Here is an 18104-nt window from a genome sequence, read left to right as displayed (position 1 = left end):
CAAAGGGGTTCTTTGTGGTGGGAAAGGGTTCTACATGCAGCCTTTTTCATTCAAAGAACCCTTATGGTTCTAAGCAGCACTTTTTTTCTAAGACAGTAGACAAAGCCTGATGTTGCCGCTGCTTCGACTGTCAAGTATAAACAGGACCAGTATGATTATGTAGATTTATGAATCATTGGTGTGATTTCTGGAGTCAGTGATTAAATTCCAAATACTGATGTATGTAGTCTAAGCAGAGGATGATCAAGTTGATTATAGAGATGTAAGATCTTAATTTAAGGCAGTTTGCTACTGCAGGAAAATAAATCTACAGCAACAGGAAATGTGAATTATCATGTGGATTATAATGAATGGACATTTTTTTTATAAGGATTGATACATATTTCTTTAGGGAAAATCAAGTCTTCACATTTTCAAGTGGAAATCACAAACTTTAGAAGTCTTGGATACACTACAAGTTGCATTTCCTAATGTGCGGGAAAATTCTCAGCAACAAAAAGAGTGATCAAATTAAGATCCTACACATGTAGGGTTCTCGAGTATGGTTGTAATGTAGCAGCAGCAGATCAGACATGTAACAGAAATGACGCAACCACAACAACAACCGAAAGCTGGCTATAAATGCCATACTTTTTGGTTTGACATTCATTTGTCCCCAGGACATCTGCATGGTCACCAACAATATTGGTAGCCGCCAATACATTGCCTATAGCTATTACCCCGTCCCGTTGGTTCGGATGTGCCCGCCCATTACCACCCATGAGACTAACATTCATTGCAGAGGTGTAGTGTCACAACTCTGTCTTTGTCGGATATAGTGGGGTGTAACAATCAGGAAAGTCAAGAAGTTGTAAGGCAGCAAAAGTGTTTAGCTATACTTGACACAGTGATTTTAAGCTTCCTGGTGAGTTTAGTATAGTAGCATACTAGTGTGAGTGGCATGGTTTCTCATGAACTGCTCAGTGAAAAATAAACAACTTTCTATTCTATAAAGACATCAAAATATTATGTGATGCGCCATAACTTATTACAAGTTTAAACCCCTCAATAGCGGTTCCATACATTTTTACAAATATTTCCTGAGTGCTATAATAATACAGCTGTATTTGTGAGTGTTACACCACAAAATATTAACTTCAGTAACATTCTTTCTTCATGATCGTTTTGTTTACAAAAACCTGAGGTAGTTCCAAAAGCGTCTTATACAGTTGAAAGGAAACTTAGCGGCCATCTATCCAGTAAAGCTTCCCCAAGCTTCCTTCCTGCGTCTCCTCGTTCAATCGGAGCTCACGGGGGGAGGGGCCGAGTGGCCGTGTTCCTCCTCGTCCCCTTTCAAGGAGGAGGGCTTTCCCTGAGAACGTGGCGAGGACTGCTGTGCTTTGATTGGGCAGTTGGCGACCATGTGGGAAATGCTCTGGCAGAAATGGCACTTCTTGGGCTGGGGCGGCAACTTGCACTCCTTGGCATGGTGGTCCAGGCCTCCGCAGTTGTAGCACCTAAAAAACAAGACAAAGTGCGCGTTTGAGCTTGAAGACACTGCACAAAATCATGATCTACAAATCCCATCTCAAATAACTACTTGTTATGTGATGAAGATTAACGATTCTGCACCTCGCCTTGCTCAAACGGATCCCCTGAACCAGGCTGATAAATGTAGGACAGGGCCATATGTATCAAGCGATTCAGAGTAGGGGTGCTGATTTAGGATCAGCCTTTATATCACAATGAATAGGATTGTATGGACAGTGAGGCCCTGATCCTACAGATGTAGGATCTTAATTTGATCACCCAGTTGCAGGAGAACTTTCCAGCGATGCAAAAAACTTGTAGTGTATTTGAGATATAAAAAGGCTTCTGAAGTTTGTCATTTCCACTTAGAAATTTCAGACTTGATTTTCCCTATAGAAAAATGTATCTCAACACCTACAAAAATGTCCAGTAATTGTAATCCACAAAATAATTTACATTTCTTATTGCTGCAGGATTATTTTCCTGCTTTAGCAAACTGGGTCAAATTAAGAACCTACATTTGATAGGAGTGTTGGGCCAGTAACCGAAAAGTTGGTGGATCGAATCCCCGAGCCAACAAGGTAAAAATCTGCCATTCTGCCTCTGAGCAAGGCAGTTTACCCCCAACAACAACTGCTCCCTTGGTACCGATGACGTGGATATCGATGGCAGCCCCCCCGCACCTCTTTGATTCAGAAGGGTTGAGTTAAATGTGTTCGACACATTTCAGTAGAATGCATTCAGTTGTACAACTGACTGACCTTCCCTACATATGGCCCCTGATCTCGTATTGAGTGAGACGCACTGTCACCTGCAATCCACAAGAGGGCAGCATATGCCAGTTAGGCTAGTGCTGCAGCAGAGCAAACCAAGAAATCTGGCCAGTTCCATGCTGTGGCCTATTTATTTATTTTATTTAATCTTTATTTAACTAGGCAAGTCAGTTTAGAACAAATTCTTATTTACAATGACGGCCTAACCCGGACGACGCTGTGCCAATTGTGAGCCGATCTATGCGACTCCCAATCACGTCTGTTTATGTCACAGCCTGGAATCAAACCGGGGTCTGTAGTGACGCCTCTAGCACTGCATATGACCAACCTTTTTTATGAGAATAGGATGATTAAAAGTGGGTTAAAAAGTGCAAATGATCTTTGTTCTACCTCATGTGCAAATGCAAATTGAATACAGGATGTACGCTATTTATAAATGCATGTTTTCTCTGTATGTTTCAGTAGGCTATTTGTTACTTTGAATGGCCTCCCATCTACAAATTAACCACCCTTTTCATTCTTTATCCACAGTACTTTGCTGCAATGAGGTCTTTTTAGCTACATCAATTATATTCCTTCTCCATAGAACGTACACAGAGTATCACAGTCCTTGCAGAAGGGTTAGGGTCAATGGTAGCCATAAGAGTAGCCTTCCTTTGATAGCTTCAGTTTAAACCGGACCTATAAAATAGCCACGCGTCCAGGGGCGGCTGACAGATGGGGAGTGGGGCTGTCACCGCTGCTGTGCCACTGAGGAGCTATTGAAGACCTCCTTCCCCCAATGATGCAGATGAGGCTTGGTCAGGGGAGGCTCAGGGGGGTCAGTTGCTTGTACCACTGGCCGTTGGATTGGTGTCAAGGTGTGCTAACACAGAAGCTCTGGCCTGGCCCAACTGTCTCAACATCGATCAGGGAGTGTGAGCAGGAAAAGGGAAATGGTCCTTTGTCTAAACAGCTGCAGCAATGATCTCCCAACTCTGACCTCCGCAGTCCTCTCTAACCCCCGCAACCCCAACCCCCTACATTTTAGTCATACACGGTTGCCATGGTTACAGTGACCTCTAACCCCCTCCCGGGCTCCTACATCTGTTATCAATTAAATGGACAGGGTTTTTTCCCCTCCCTGCATCATATTTACCTACTAAAGGCGTCAGCATGCTTCAGTTCGGATGCCAACTAGCCGATGTCGGCTTGGCGAACCAAACGCGTGTGATTGCATACTCCCTTGAAATACCTTCACTTGAAGAAAAAAAAAGTTGCAATAGTACTGTTTGTCCATTTTGAGTCGCCGTAGCCAGTACACTTCCTCAAAATAGTCTGAATTAATCTAAGATAATGCATGAAATCTGTCATTAATTTTGACATTTTTGCAGAGGAGATCTTAGTCACGCAATTTTACATCTAACTAAGATGTTTGGTGCAGTATTTCTCAATAACAAAATGTGCATGAAAACGAGTCGTCTCTCGTTGAATGACAACAAAGGCTTTACTGATGAACCCTTATTGTTGACCAATCACCAACAAAGGGGCGTAGACTTCGGCTACCAACTTCAGCTTGTCTCAAGAAAACATTTAGTGTGGCCGAACAACCGAAAAAGCCCTTACCGAAGTCCAAAATGAACAAAAACATCACAAAATGTCATCATAATATATGCACAAACTGATCCGAACTGTTTCAGCACGGAAGAATGTGGACACCTTAAGGTGGAATCAGAAAATAAATTGTGGCTGACTATGGCCATATTAGAGTCCAGATAACACACATTAGAAACAGGGCCCTCTGTTTCTAATCCCATGCAAACACCGCCACCTAATAAAGAATATTGAATATGCCATTGACAAAAATCTTTTATTATCTTAGACCTATGTACTGACTAATGTTCAAGACATACTATAACACAGCTGATCTTATTCTCCATTGAAAATGTTGGAGCTGGCCCGATATGATTCCTCTTATAAGGACCAGCATAGTCTGGGGAGAGTGAATCGTGCGCCACAGGCCTCCCAGGACTCTTTGAGGCCGTAACCATCTCCATTCTCACCCTGACTACACTCGGGGCATAATCACAACTGACAGGAGGCCACATTGATACCCCTCTCTAACCCATCACAATATCCACAATGGACAAAGGACCCACAATGCTGGCCCGCCTCTCACCTTTACTTTATGGTGAGAAAAAGCGAAGGGATTTGTGGATTTTAAAAGGAATGCATTATGCAAGTAGTGGGGTATGGAACCTTTTTCATGCAAAAGGGTTCTTCGGAACCTTCTCAATGGAAAAAATACTTCTAGAATGGTTCTTTATAGATCAAATGGTTCTACCAAGAACCATTAAGAGCTATTTTAAAGGGACAAGCCCAAATAACTCTCAGGTTATTATAACTAACATGAGTAATATTTCATATTTTACTACTTCTAAACTGTAATTGCAGGATAATTATAATCCACATCTAAAGTGATTCAGAAACATTCATGTTACCAGTTCAGGTTACCACCACAAAAACACATTTTGTGGAAGAGGTTTGGAAAAGGTTTTTCAAGAGAGAACCTCTGGGTGTAAATCCACAAGGGACGTCCAGAATTAAACAGCTATTGATCCAGGTCACACGCCAAGCCTGTCTGTGTGACCCTAACCACAGCCAGGGGAGGGGGTCAAGGAAAAGAAGAACAGGACAGAACAGGATAAAACACCCCTTTTGCATCATATCCAAAATGGATGGACTATTGCAGATGTGAGATCCAACCACGATAAAGAAAAGACGTTGGCCCACCATCTTTGAGTATGTTAGACCCCTACTATGGTGTACATAGTGGTATGTGTGTGAGATGAATAAGTACATTGTTGCTTATCTGATAAGGCATTTTCTGTCCATTTTCATTTTGTGAACCACCTCTTTTTCACCTAACATTCGTGTTATATAGCTTTTTTGAATATTTGCAGGAATTACTTTCTGTTTTAGTGTATACAGTTGAGTGTTTTCCTTGTCCCCATTCGATGTACAGACAGAGTGGGAATACAAGGCAGGCACTTACCTATCTCCCTTGGAGTGCCGTTTCTGGACGCTCTTGCCTTTGGGTCTCTTCTCGCTGCCCACACAGTGTGTGCCCTCTGGCCCAGTGACTCTCTGGGACTCCAGGCCTTTGGCTGACTTCTTGAAGGTGAACTCGACCGCCTCGCCCTCCTTCAAGCTGCGGAAGCCCTCCATGTGCAGCTTACTCTGGAGGGGAGAGAAAGACAGTAGAAGGAAACATCAGAATACTATTAGAAGTTTCACCTTCATTCCTGTGCCCCTTTCCAAATTCATCTCAGAGTAGGAGTGCTCATCGAGGATCAGCTCCCGCTCTCCATATCATTCTAGTCATTATGATCTGAAAGGAAAGGCATATCCTTTAATAGCACTCCTAATTTGAGACTCTTGTGAATATGGCCCCGTAACCTTTTCGAGGTCATATCAAACATCCCATTTTGAACATAGAGATGGACTTTCCAAGGGACATTTCAAACATCTCTTGGAGGATTGTTTAGTCGTTACACATCCTTACGAGCAGATCTTAAGTCTAGCTGCATGATATGCTCCAAATCAATGACGACGCAATCACAAAGACCTTGCAGCATCAGCTAACAAATCAACTAATAGTCGGCCAAGGGAGACGCTCAGGAGTGACCCTCTGTGAACACTATGCTATCTTCAAACTTTTCTAACAGAGATAGGCGCTATCTGGCATCTGTCCTAAGTCTCCTGACTGTTGATCATTCTGTCTCGCCTCGTAAATAAACAACAACTACAAAGCCTCTTATTGTCAGACGGACTATTTGTCCTCCCTCCCTAGTCTGCATTGGTCTGTTGCCCAACACTGGCCACAGTGGCCTGTGAGTCTCTTGTGTTTGAGTGGTAAACCTGATGTGATAACCTTCACCCATCCCCCTCTGCCAAAGGACCTGCATTCCGCACTACAATGTCCCCTACCCCCCAACCTCTCTTCCCAACTACATCACAAAGAACCACTAACACACTAACCACCACTGCAGGATTCTTGCTGAGAGGGATAGGGTTGGGGGTGGGGTGGGGGGGGTGGGGGGTGTTCAGGGAAACATTCCTTGGATGGTTGTCTGGCAGAGAGACACGCAGATAAGTTGAGAATCAACACATCGTCACTCCAAATGATAGGTACCTGCATGCTTTGAGTTAATAATCGATTGATTGTTTTACTCAAATGTGACACATTAAGCATGGAATCAATATCAACTCAAAGCCTGAAAGCATTCAACAGCCCAAGAGTATGGACACAATCAACACCATTGTCCTTAGATTAACGCTAAAGACTATGCTAACATCAAACCAGGTTTGTGTTCATAAGGGCACACAACGTTTGAAACGTTATGAAGCGCAAAACTAAAATAGTCCCATCCTGTTTTATTGGTGCCAAATGAATACGACCCAGTACTTTAAGATATAGTATCCTACAGATTTCGGATCCCATTCTGCTGCCTTCACCTCAGTTGACCCAGGCAGCGCTGTTCAGCAGAGAGACGTTCAGCCATGAGATAAAAAACAGCCTTGGAGGAGGGGAAAATGAGGGAGGGAGGAAAGGGGAGGCTATGAAAAAGGGGAATAGGCTGTGCATTAAGGGGTATAATGCCAGAGGCAGCCTGGGTAAAACAAGAACCCTCCAAAAGTGCTGATGGATTGGTGGTATGGTATATCTGCAACCAGGCAGCAGATATCATTGATTTTGACATGATTAGCAATGTAACCTGGTGTTTCCTATCAGAAGTTTCAACTGACCTTTGAGAATTTCACCATTAGAGAGTGATCAATATTTAGCTGCGAACAGAACTCCACAAGTGTAGAGCCAAAAACCCAAATATTTCTTGCATGCTCAGGTCAGTGTCAGAACAAGACTGATGGCTATGCCACCTCATTTAGGTATTTCCTAGGCACCAAGTGCCATTTGTCTGAGTTCATGGACCCAATTTAGGAGAGGAAAGACATCAGCCATGCTCACCACGGAGGATTTCCTCTCCAGAACTGTCAATGGCTGCCATTGTCAGGCTGGGATGATCTTATATTATTTGAGGCAATCTTAAGCGTATATTTAAAAGACTAGGGGGTGAATTCCCAGACCCAGATTTAGTCTAGCCCTTGACATAAAAAGCCAGCTCAATCCATTGAAAATGCCTTTTAGTCCAGGACTAGGACTAATCTGTGAATGGGAAACGGCCACAATCTGATTTATCCTTCTTTGACAGCCTTCTCTGCATATTGCTTCAAATATCAACAACAACGTGTGTTTAACTGTGCAGTTGATTTGAGGGGAAGCATAAAAAATCATGTGCCATAGATCGCATTTTAACTAGGACACTAATTGAAATACAAGCCACATGGCCTACAAAGAACTGCATCTATTGTGTAATGAAAACTAGCAATGCAATAGCATCTGTAGGAGGAGAATTACAGTAAAGTGAACAGTTCCTTAATACTGTAATGGTCACTGATGAGCATCTGCTGTGAAGTTACAAGCAGATCTGGGACACACAATGGGTCCTCCATAATTCCATTTGGGTGACAGAAGTGCCCCCTTGAAAAGCTGCTCCATTGTGCGTTGGCCCCAGTGACTGTTAACCCACTTCCCATCACACGTGTGACCTCCCCTGCTCCACAGGAGTGGGTAGGTTCATCCATACACACCCCCAACACAGAGAACATACCATGTGGAACGAGAAAGGAGACTCCTAGTATGGCCTTAAACCCTACCAAACTGGTGAAGTGTATTGGAGGGCGATATGAAGCTCTACTGTAGGCTATGTCCATACTATCTTGAATAAAACAGAGCGGGGTAGATGAATGAAGACATACGATGAGAGAGAGAGCTGACAACGGGAAGGGATTGCTGCTAGGACAAAGAGGGGCTGAGGGGCTCGGTCACGGCCGAGAGGAGCATGCTTCATTGGAATTCGTGGTCTTATTGTTCACCTGCACACAAAGGCCAGCAGGCCCCAGGACTTCATGTTCTCTACCTGACACGCAGAGACTCATTTCAGGGCCAAAGCCCCATTGCCATAATACACCGTAGCCATAACTCCCATCCGTCCATCATGGATGAACATTGGACACACATGTTCTCGTCTTCCTAACAATGGCTAGCAAGGTTGGGGTCACTACCATTTAAATTCAAGAAGTTAACTGTCATTCCAATTCTGAATTTTTCAAGCATTGAGTTTGCTTCCTGAATTCAAATTAAATGTAATTGACCTGAACCCTGATGGCTAGGGGAGGAAATCAGTGGAGAAGTCACCACTTAAGATGTCAAAGGACAGGGTTCAGGAGGCCATTGTCCCAGTTACATCGTTAACAGATACTGTTCACTTATTGAAACATAATCTTTAAAAGGCTTGGAATCTAGAATGGCAGCACCAGAAGAGAGATGTCCGCATTCTGGGAAGAATGAAAAAAGTATTTAGTCATACAAATGACTTACTGAGAAATAGATTTATATTAAAGGAAGGTTTTAAGCAAGAAATCATTCATTTGGGGCGTGATTGTAGTCCTGGCCATGTCAACAGGTTAAAAGTTCAAATAGCTGAAATAAATGGTCTAAAAAGCAGCGGTTCTGAAAGTAATGGCTCAGATACACCAATACCGTTTGCTGGAGTACTCCACACTTCTGAACGTAATTTGTGAAGCGAGCGTGCACTGATTTTACATGTAGAATCGGATGAAAAATGGTGTCGGTCAGAGGTCTACAGTTGGTGATTCCTAAAACACTGCGTGCTAAACGATCAGCAGGCAAAAGATAGATCCACTTTCGGTGCAATGTGTGTGAGGCTTAGGGCTCTACACAGTCTTATGTATTATTTGCATAAATGTCTTATGTATTATTTGCATAAATGTCTTATGTATTATTTGCATAAATATTCAGACCGTTTGCTATGAGACTCGAAATTGAGCTCAGGTGCATCCTGTTTCCATTAATCATCCCTGAGATGTTTCGACAACTTGATTGGAGTCCACCTGTAAATTCAATTAACTGGACATTATTTGGAAAGGCACACACCTGTCTATTTTTTTATATATTTTGTTATTTTACCTTCATTTAACTAGGCAAGTCAGTTAAGAACAAATTCTTATTTTCAATGACGGCCTAGGAACAGTGGGTTAACTGCCAGAACAACAGATTTCTCCCTTGTCCGCTCTGGGATTCGATCTTGCAACCTTTTGGTTACTCCCCAAATACAGGTGTGCCAAGCTTGTAACGTCATACCCAAGAAGACTCAAGGCTGTAATCGCTCCCAAAGGTGCTTCAACAATGTACTGAGTAAAGGGCCGGAATACTTATGCAAATGTGATATTTCAGTTTGTTATTTGCAATACATTTTCTAAAAAGCTGTTTTTGCTTTGTCATTATGGGGTATTGTGTGCAGATTGATGAGGGGGAAAAGCAATTGAATCAATTTTAGAATAAGGCTGTAATGTAACAAAATGTGGAAAATGTCAAAGGGTCTGAATTCTTTCCGAATGCACTGTAGAACCACAGTATGTAGAGAACGGCGCAAACGGACCTCCTTCGGCTCCGTTTGGGTAGACTGTGTAGACCCCTTTAAGGCACATTTATTCCTGGCTATCTTAACACATCAAATTAACACTTGCCTAGTTAAATAAAGGTTCAATAAAGTAAATAAATAACAGATTAGTTAAAAAAGCTTATTTCTCTCAAATTTTGTTCACAAAATTGCTTAAATCCCTGTTAGTGAGCATTTCTCCTTTCTCCTCACACCTGACAGGTGTGGCATATCAAGAAGCAGATTAAACAGCATGATCATTACACAGGTGCACCTTGTGTGGGGACAATAAAAGGCCACTCTAAAAGCCGCCTCCAATGTCAATTTAGATAATCTGGCAGTACGTCCAACCTGCCTTCACAACCGCAGACCAGGTGTAACCATGCCAGCCAATGACCTCCACATCCGGCTTCTTCACCTGCGGGATTGTCTAAGACCAGCCACCCGGACAGTTGGTGAAACTGTGTGTTTGCACAACTGAAGAACTTCCACATAAACTGTCAGAAATCATCTCAGGGAAGCTCATCTGCATGCTATTCGTCCTCACCAGGGTCTTGATCTGACTGCAGGTTGGCGTCGTAACCGACTTCAGTGGGCAAATGCTCACCTTCGATGGCCACTGGCACACTGGAAAAGTACACTCTTCACAGATGAATGTCGGTTTCAACAGTACCGGGCAGAAGGCAGACAGCGTGTGTGGTGTCGTTTGGGCAAGCGGTTTGCTGATGTCAGCGTTGTGAACAGAGTGCCCCATGGTGACTTTGGGGTTATAGTAAACCTCAAATCTCCCTCCCTCCTTTAACATTAACATAGACTTGGCAGAGAGGAGACAGGAGCATGGAGGCTTTAATCACTTAGATTTCAGGAATCTGAAGTGAATGAACAGCTAAAGTGGACTTCTCTCAATGAGATGCTAAGCCTTTATCTTCTCAGCTAGAAGGGTCTCACTCACATGGAAACTAGGAGGGAAAAGGGTGCCCCCCCTTCACTATTGGTCAGGATGGGTTAACCTGGGTAGTTTCCCAATTCACTCATGGGACCTGGACACCATGAGGATGAAAAGACACTGATCATGTTTGAGAGCTTCAAATTCGTGATCCGTAGTGGGTAAATTGCATCTGACTGATCTACAAATAATGAGTAGTTATCATTGATGCAAAGTGATTTGTTGATTAGTCAGTTTGCAATTTCCTGCAATGTTGAACAAGCCCATTGCCTCATAGGTAGGCCCGTGGTCTTCACTTGCAATAAATTACCATGCAATGAACTTTCAAGTGTCAAGACAAAAACACAGTTAAAAGGAAAAATCTATATTTTAGATGGCTCCTCACCTTAAAACTAGCCTATTTGCCAAAAGAAATTGTAAAAACACATCAAACTTCAGATAACTTCAGCCATCACTAGCAAAACATCAACGTAAGTGAATGAGGCATGCATTACCTGTGTACAAAAGTGACTAAGTCACTTTTAAAGCTGCACTTTGCAGAAATTGCGACGCCAATTGCCGATTGCTAAAATTCGAATAGTTCTCCTAATTTCAGTTTATGTGACAAAACAAACACGTACAGTGCATTCGGAAAGTATTCAGATTTCTAAAAACCTGTTTTTGCTTTGTCATTATTGGTTATTGTGTGTAGATTGATTAGAAAATGTGTTTATTTAATCCATCTTAGAATAAGGCTGTCACGTAACAAAATGTGGAAAAAGTCCAAGGGTGCACTGTATAGTGTAGAGAATTATTGTACCATTATTGTACCATCTAAACCGCTGTGAAATGTATTTTCCATAACCCAAAATATTGTATTTTCAGCTGTTTGAAGCTGAAAGTAAACGATGCAAAAACAAAACTTAAGAATGGGAAGCATAGAAATTGTGCACATAGAACGTCTCCCAAGCCCGTACGGGAGTTGTAGCAATGAGACTAAAAAACAATTGGATACCACGAAATTGGGGAGAAAAAGGGGGTAAAATAAAAAAATAAAAAATAAAGTCTAAGAAGCGCTTCTTAGATTTTATTTTAGACTTGAGCGCTTCTTAGACTTGATTTTTTATTATTTTTATTTTACCCCCTTTTTCATGGTATCCAATTGTTTTTAGTAGCTACTATCTTGTCTCATCGCTACAACTCCCGTACAGGCGGCTTGGGAGAGACGAAGGTTGAAAGTCATGCGTCCTTCGATACACAACCCAACCAAGCCGCACTGCTTCTTAACACAGCGTGCATCCAACCCGGAAGTCAGCCGCACCAATGTGTCAGAGGAAACACTGGGCACCTGGCAACCTTGGTTAGCGCGCAATGCACCCGGACCGCCACAGGAGTCACTGGTGCGCAATGAGACAAGGTTAGCGCGCAATGCGCCCGGACCGCCACAGGAGTCACTGGTGCACGATGAGACAAGGATATCCCTACCGGCGAAACCCTCCCTAACCCGGACGACGCTAGGCCAATTGTGCGTCGCACCACGGACGACAGAGCCTGGGCGCGAACCCAGAGTCTATGTTGGCACAACTGGCACTGCAATACAGTGCCCTTAAACACTGCGCCACCCAGGAGGCCCCCCAGAGTTGCTTTTAATGAGAATGACAGATCTTTAACTCACATTTCTATGTGAATTTGGTCAGGTTAACTGTTAAACCCAGCCGTGTAATTCACAAGAGTGCCCAGGTGTACCCACTAGGGAGCCAGGCCCACCCAATCAGATCGAGCAAATATCTCTACTTGGCAGTGTTTCAAACTGACATAATTTGTCTTTTTACCTATACACGCAAACACCATCAGATATAATTCATAGCAAGCAATGCACTAGAATGACACAGATGAACTGGAATGACATTCACTACCATAGGATTGGTGGACAAAAATAACTAACTGAAAGCCACATACCCAATAAGCCACAAGAATGAACGCAATGAGGCATATGTCACTGTGCTTCTATTGCTATATGCACCATGCCACCGCCTACTTAATTTGTTCATTTAGCAAACAAGACAGCTCATAATACAGTGCCTTTATCAGCCAATAGGATCCCGAGAGGCGCAGTGGTCTAAGGCACTGCATCTCAGTGCAGTGGGGGGAATGTCCACGTGCAGGAACGGCCCGAAATGCGGGCTGCAGTTGCACACTATTGGAAATTGTTTACACCCTTGATAAAGATGAACAATAATGACTGTATAAAATAGATAATTCAAATACTGAGCTATATTGTATGTACATGCATTTTTTATTTATTTATATTATTTCATACTAATACAATTGCTCAGAGAAAGAAAGGTAGGGGTCAAAATTACTCTTGAATGAATTGTGAATAATGATGAGTGAGCAAGTTACAAATGTATCATAAACCCAAGACATGATAACCTCTCACCATTAGTAATAACAGGGGAGGTTAGAATGTTTTGGGGGTATGATCTTTGACCCTCTGAAACACAACCACAATGAACTGCAAATGCATCCAACAAGTTTGTAAAGTCACAAGCTTGATGTAGTTATTGAGTGCTAGGGATATGGGACCAAATATGAATATTTTGACTACATTATTTATAAGAATCTCTAGGGGTGTCAATTATTTTGACCCCCCAAAATATTACTTGTTAAACTAAACTTTTATTTAACTAGGCAAGTAAAATTATTATTTACAATGAAGGGCTACTCATGCCAAACCCAGACGACGCTGGAAGACGCAATTGTGCGCTCCCCGTGTAGTTCTCCCAATCACGGCTGGTTGTGATACAGCCTGGATTTGAACGAGTGTCTGTAGTGATGCCTCTAGCACTGAGATGCAGTGCCTTAAACCACTGGGCCACTCAGCTTCGTTCTTTCCTTGTTTTTCCTCAGCGTTCATAACCCTTAGCTAGAAAACGGGGAGAAATCGTTGCACAACTGATCGATATGTTACGATTTGATTTATCATATTACACAAACCAATTTGATCAATAACCAATAATATTAATTTCTCTGAGCAATTGTATTAGTATAAAGTAATACCATTTTATATTTTTTTATTGCATACAATATAGTCTAGTATTTGAATGATTTATTTTATTCAGTCATTATTGCTCATCTTTATCAAGGGTGTCCATGATTTTGGACCCCACTGTACATGACCACGAGGTCACATGGTAAGCCAGCAACGCGTGTTCGTTTGAGATGGAAAACTGCCTGAATATCTTATTCTGTGTCAATGTATAGTGGGCCACCATTCATCACATATTTGGTATGGGAATTAGATGGTAAGGCAGTTCATTTTAAAACCAAGGCCCCCCTCTTACCTGATGGACGAACACATCGACCGGAGACTCGAGCGGGACCCCCTCTCGGTTGGTCATGGACAAAAACCCAAAGCCCATGCGCACGTTGAACCATTTACATACGCCGACACCGTGGAAAGATTCCGAATCCTCCTCCGTACTTGGTCCTTCATCCTCTTCGGTCTTGCAGACTCCTGTAATTTAGAACAATATGTTAAACAATGTTCGTTTTACTATTTACCAGAACACTAAGAGAGGAGTGTGCGCGTAAAATTGTCATTCAGCTTTGTTCTTTCATTGTTTTTCCTCACGCATTCATAACCATTGGGTAGAAAACGGGGAGAAATCGTTGCAAAACCGATCGAATAACCAATCATATCAATAGGCCTAAATATAGACCTATAATTACAATACATAAACAACAATATTATAAGGGTCCGTAATAACAATAAACTACAATTCTATCTATGGCTAGAATTATTTGTTATTCTCCCATCTTATATTTCAATCTTTCACACGTAGGACCTATATATTTCACACTCATAGTGAGTATATATTAAGTGTACTAGTATGTGAGGAAACAACACAGGCCGACACGAAACGAATGACGAAACCTAGTATATCACTAAATGGCTGGGCAATGTTGAACTGAATTATATGGGCCTCTTGTTAGCTGCGTTTGTGCGACAGAAAAAAGTTACGTTGTGAAAATAAAACCAATCAATTTGCATTTACAAGACTACATTTGAAAATTCGTGTACAAAAATGACATTTACATTTATAAAGAGCCTACTTTGTCAACAACACGAGAACTTGAGTCTGGTTTGCCTATTGCGAACAAAATAAAGCATGTTTTGGTATTGACTAGGCAATTTTAAAAGGAAAATAGTTCCATCCTGTACACAATTTGAAATTCGTAAACTGGTATTCATTCTGTATCTCTTTAGAGACAGAGCCTACACTAAACACAATATATCGTCAGATTTTTACTCAACCTGGGAATTCCTGGTTAAACACAGAACCCATCTTGCCAATTCACGCCTTGAGTCAAAGGAAGCACCCAAGTTAATGTAGGATATCCTTTTCCCCTTTCGAGCCGCGTAATGCCCACGGTTTCCCACTTTTATGCCAAATGCGCAGAAAAGCAAAAACTTAACTTCGGTGGGAAAGTGGGAGGGCGAAATAAACAAAAGGGTCTGGCAACTTATCGCCCCAAACAATGAGGGGTGGGAGTCACAAGGAAGAATTTGTATAATAATTACCCAAGATCTAAAAGACAATTCAAGGTAACCCAGCCCCCTAAACCTCTTCATCTATGGCCAACAGAGACTCCTTGGCTCTATAGCATCAAACGAAATAACCAAGCAAAGTGTTTTAGTCCAAATTATTGGCCTACCTTCTGCCATGTTCTGTCCAGCTTGTCTTTAGTCTATATCAGTCCCTGTCCCCCCTGTGTTTTTGCCTGGACTTGTCGGGCCCTGCTCCGCGTTGGATCACGTCTTTATCCCTCCCCTGGTCAGTTTCCACTCTTGGTCAATATAGAAAGGACCAGGGAGCATCTTCTTCCTACCATCAACCAACCTCAACCCTCTCGGTCTGGTCCACGTGATTCCTAATTAGCCTACATGATTAATTGCACGTTCTTGATGTTGGAGGGCCCCACATATGTCGAGTGACCAATCACAATTCAGAGAGACCACCGCACAGTTGCTTATGCAGAGAGACCACCGCACACCACACCACTGCTTATCACGGCGCTAGCTCTGAGCCCCCACCCCCTGAGCCCCCACCCCATCTCTCTCTGTCCTGGGTGCGTATTTAGTGGCCAGCGACCCCACACAGCCTAATAAAATACAACGCAAATGGTCAGAGGCAACTGCAAACCCACCAGACAACGTTACACCCGAACATGGCCCATATATGGGAGATGTTGAATTTCAAATGTATAAATGAAATGTGTGCGTAACATATGTTTAATAAATATCCCTTAAACAATATATGATATAATAGGCTATTCAAAACAACTCCATGTTATAACTAAGCCTATTTTTATTTCGAAATTGGGTGATGAGATTAGGTGTAACGTGATTGGGTTCATGTTGAATACTCGATGTGTTCCATCGCAATCAGTCACTTTGCTGCTGCCGCAATGTTGCTGACCAGTTGTGGTTCATTTGAGGTGACGCATGGGAGGGGGATGGGACTGGATGGACACGAAGAGGTTTGGATCGGTCATCATCAAACCACTGCATTTTGATGTAGCCAGTGGACTTTGCCTCAAGTAATCTTCAGCGGGAAGTTCGAAGAGTAGCCTAAAGAAATAAAACCGCAACGACTCAAACGAAACAATTGTCTTTAGCACACCTCTTCTGGAATTGTGGCATGAAAAGTCAGGCCTATCTGTTCAAACGAATTCCCAGATCGATGGTGATTGATTGACTGTTTTCCTTGTAGAATGATTAATGAAGCAAAAATAAAACAATTTAACCTCCCCTATTAAATGCTCTCATTGACCTTTCTCTGGGGTGGTATAAGCCTAGTAGTTATATAATAATACAAAAATGTTTGCTTAAAATATAGTACAAATCTAATAATGCAATATAATTATTTGTATTATTATTGTATTTATTATCTATCTGCCTCGATTTAATTAATATACCAGTGATAACTGAAAATGTTATAATACTTTATTATAATATTATAATGACTAAGTTATGTTAAGATAAGCCCTGCAGTAGAATTAGCTCACTTTTTTTTTTACAATCGTGTTAAAAACATAATAGTGACAGGGAAACGTGTTTCAGGAAGAGATCAACCATTTTTAGCTTCCACGTTTGGTTGTGTTCGATATCCTTATCACCACGACGATAATAGTGACGAAACAACGTGTTTGAAAAGACAAGTGGTTTAAACGAAGGAGAGAGGTTGAGGTTGACAGGATTCAATAAACTTTGTATTGTATTCTTGATTACTGGACCTAAAATAGTTTTCTGATGTAGGCCAATGGTTTGTGTATTCCCTTAACGAAAGACTGAACCAAAACCAATGCGTGGATGACACAGACAGCGGCGCCACACTAATAAAACTAACGGTTTCTTTTTCTTTTCTTGTTTTTGGCAAAAAGCAATCATCCAATGAGCCTCTTAGAGATGCATGGGAGTCTCTCCTGTCTGAGGCAACACTGAATGCTATGCAAATGAGGGTTGCACCTCAATTTAGCAAGGAACATAGTCGCCAGAAGGAAAAAAAGAGATTCCATGATGAGACCTCTCAAGAAGAGACAACTCAGGACAGTGCAGCAACGGTGTTTCAGAACACAGTGTTTTTTTACTGCTCTGGACAACATCCATAGCAGTGGTGTGGACATTAAGTCCCACACCACTGCAAAAAGTGGGGAATAATATTCTGCTGTTTTGAAAATTGGGCAGATCAGTGAGGATAAAGTCCCTTCTGTGTGCCAAACACTGATCATGAAGCATTCCAGAGATCTTACACCTGAGTTTAAAATTAAGTAAGACACACGAACACTGTATATCCCCCCTAACTTGTCCCATCTTGGTCTCCTGAATGCAATTTGTAAGATGCAGCTGCAAAGCATTTTTGGAGAAGTGTGTATTGCTTTACGTATATTTTGCATTGCTTTACGTACACTGTCTGTGACTGTTGCTGGCGGCGAGAGAGCTTTCAGTAAGCTAAAACTGATTTTTTTGTGTAAATATCTGAGGTCCACTATGTCCCAGGACAGTCTTTGCAGTCTTGCCATGCTGTCCATGGAAAGTCAGTTAGCTAGAAAGCTGGACATCAAAGACTTACACATTACATTCCATGCAGTTTGGCTTCAGAGCGAAACACTCCACAGAAACGGCCAACTGCTTTCTTCTGGAAAATGTGAAGTCCAAGATGGACAAAGGGGGTGTTGTTGGGGCTGTGTTTCTGGACCCAAGGAAGGCTTTTGATACTGTTAACCATGAGATTCTCATCATAAAATTGTCCAAGTTCAACTTTTCCCCCT

The 18104-nt window shown here is 42.1% G+C and overlaps 1 protein-coding gene across 1 annotated transcript; it reads right to left on the bottom strand.

Annotated features, from left to right (window-relative positions):
- Positions 1 to 469: 469 nt before the first annotated feature.
- On the bottom strand, positions 470 to 15498 carry lin28aa (lin-28 homolog Aa). Its single transcript, XM_031801996.1, has 4 exons — positions 15489 to 15498; positions 14114 to 14286; positions 5317 to 5501; positions 470 to 1496 (listed from the first exon to the last, which is right to left on the bottom strand). The coding sequence occupies exons 1-4, from the start codon at positions 15496 to 15498 to the stop codon at positions 1277 to 1279; spliced, it is 588 nt and encodes a 195-aa protein (XP_031657856.1). The 3' UTR covers positions 470 to 1276.
- Between the last annotated feature and the right edge of the window lie 2606 nt (positions 15499 to 18104).

The sequence above is a fragment of the Oncorhynchus kisutch genome, linkage group LG2, assembly GCF_002021735.2.
Source record: "Oncorhynchus kisutch isolate 150728-3 linkage group LG2, Okis_V2, whole genome shotgun sequence".
Classification (NCBI taxonomy): Eukaryota; Metazoa; Chordata; class Actinopteri; order Salmoniformes; family Salmonidae; genus Oncorhynchus; species Oncorhynchus kisutch.
The sequence above is the reverse complement of the archived record's forward strand: the minus strand, read 5'-3'. Positions and strand labels throughout refer to the sequence as shown.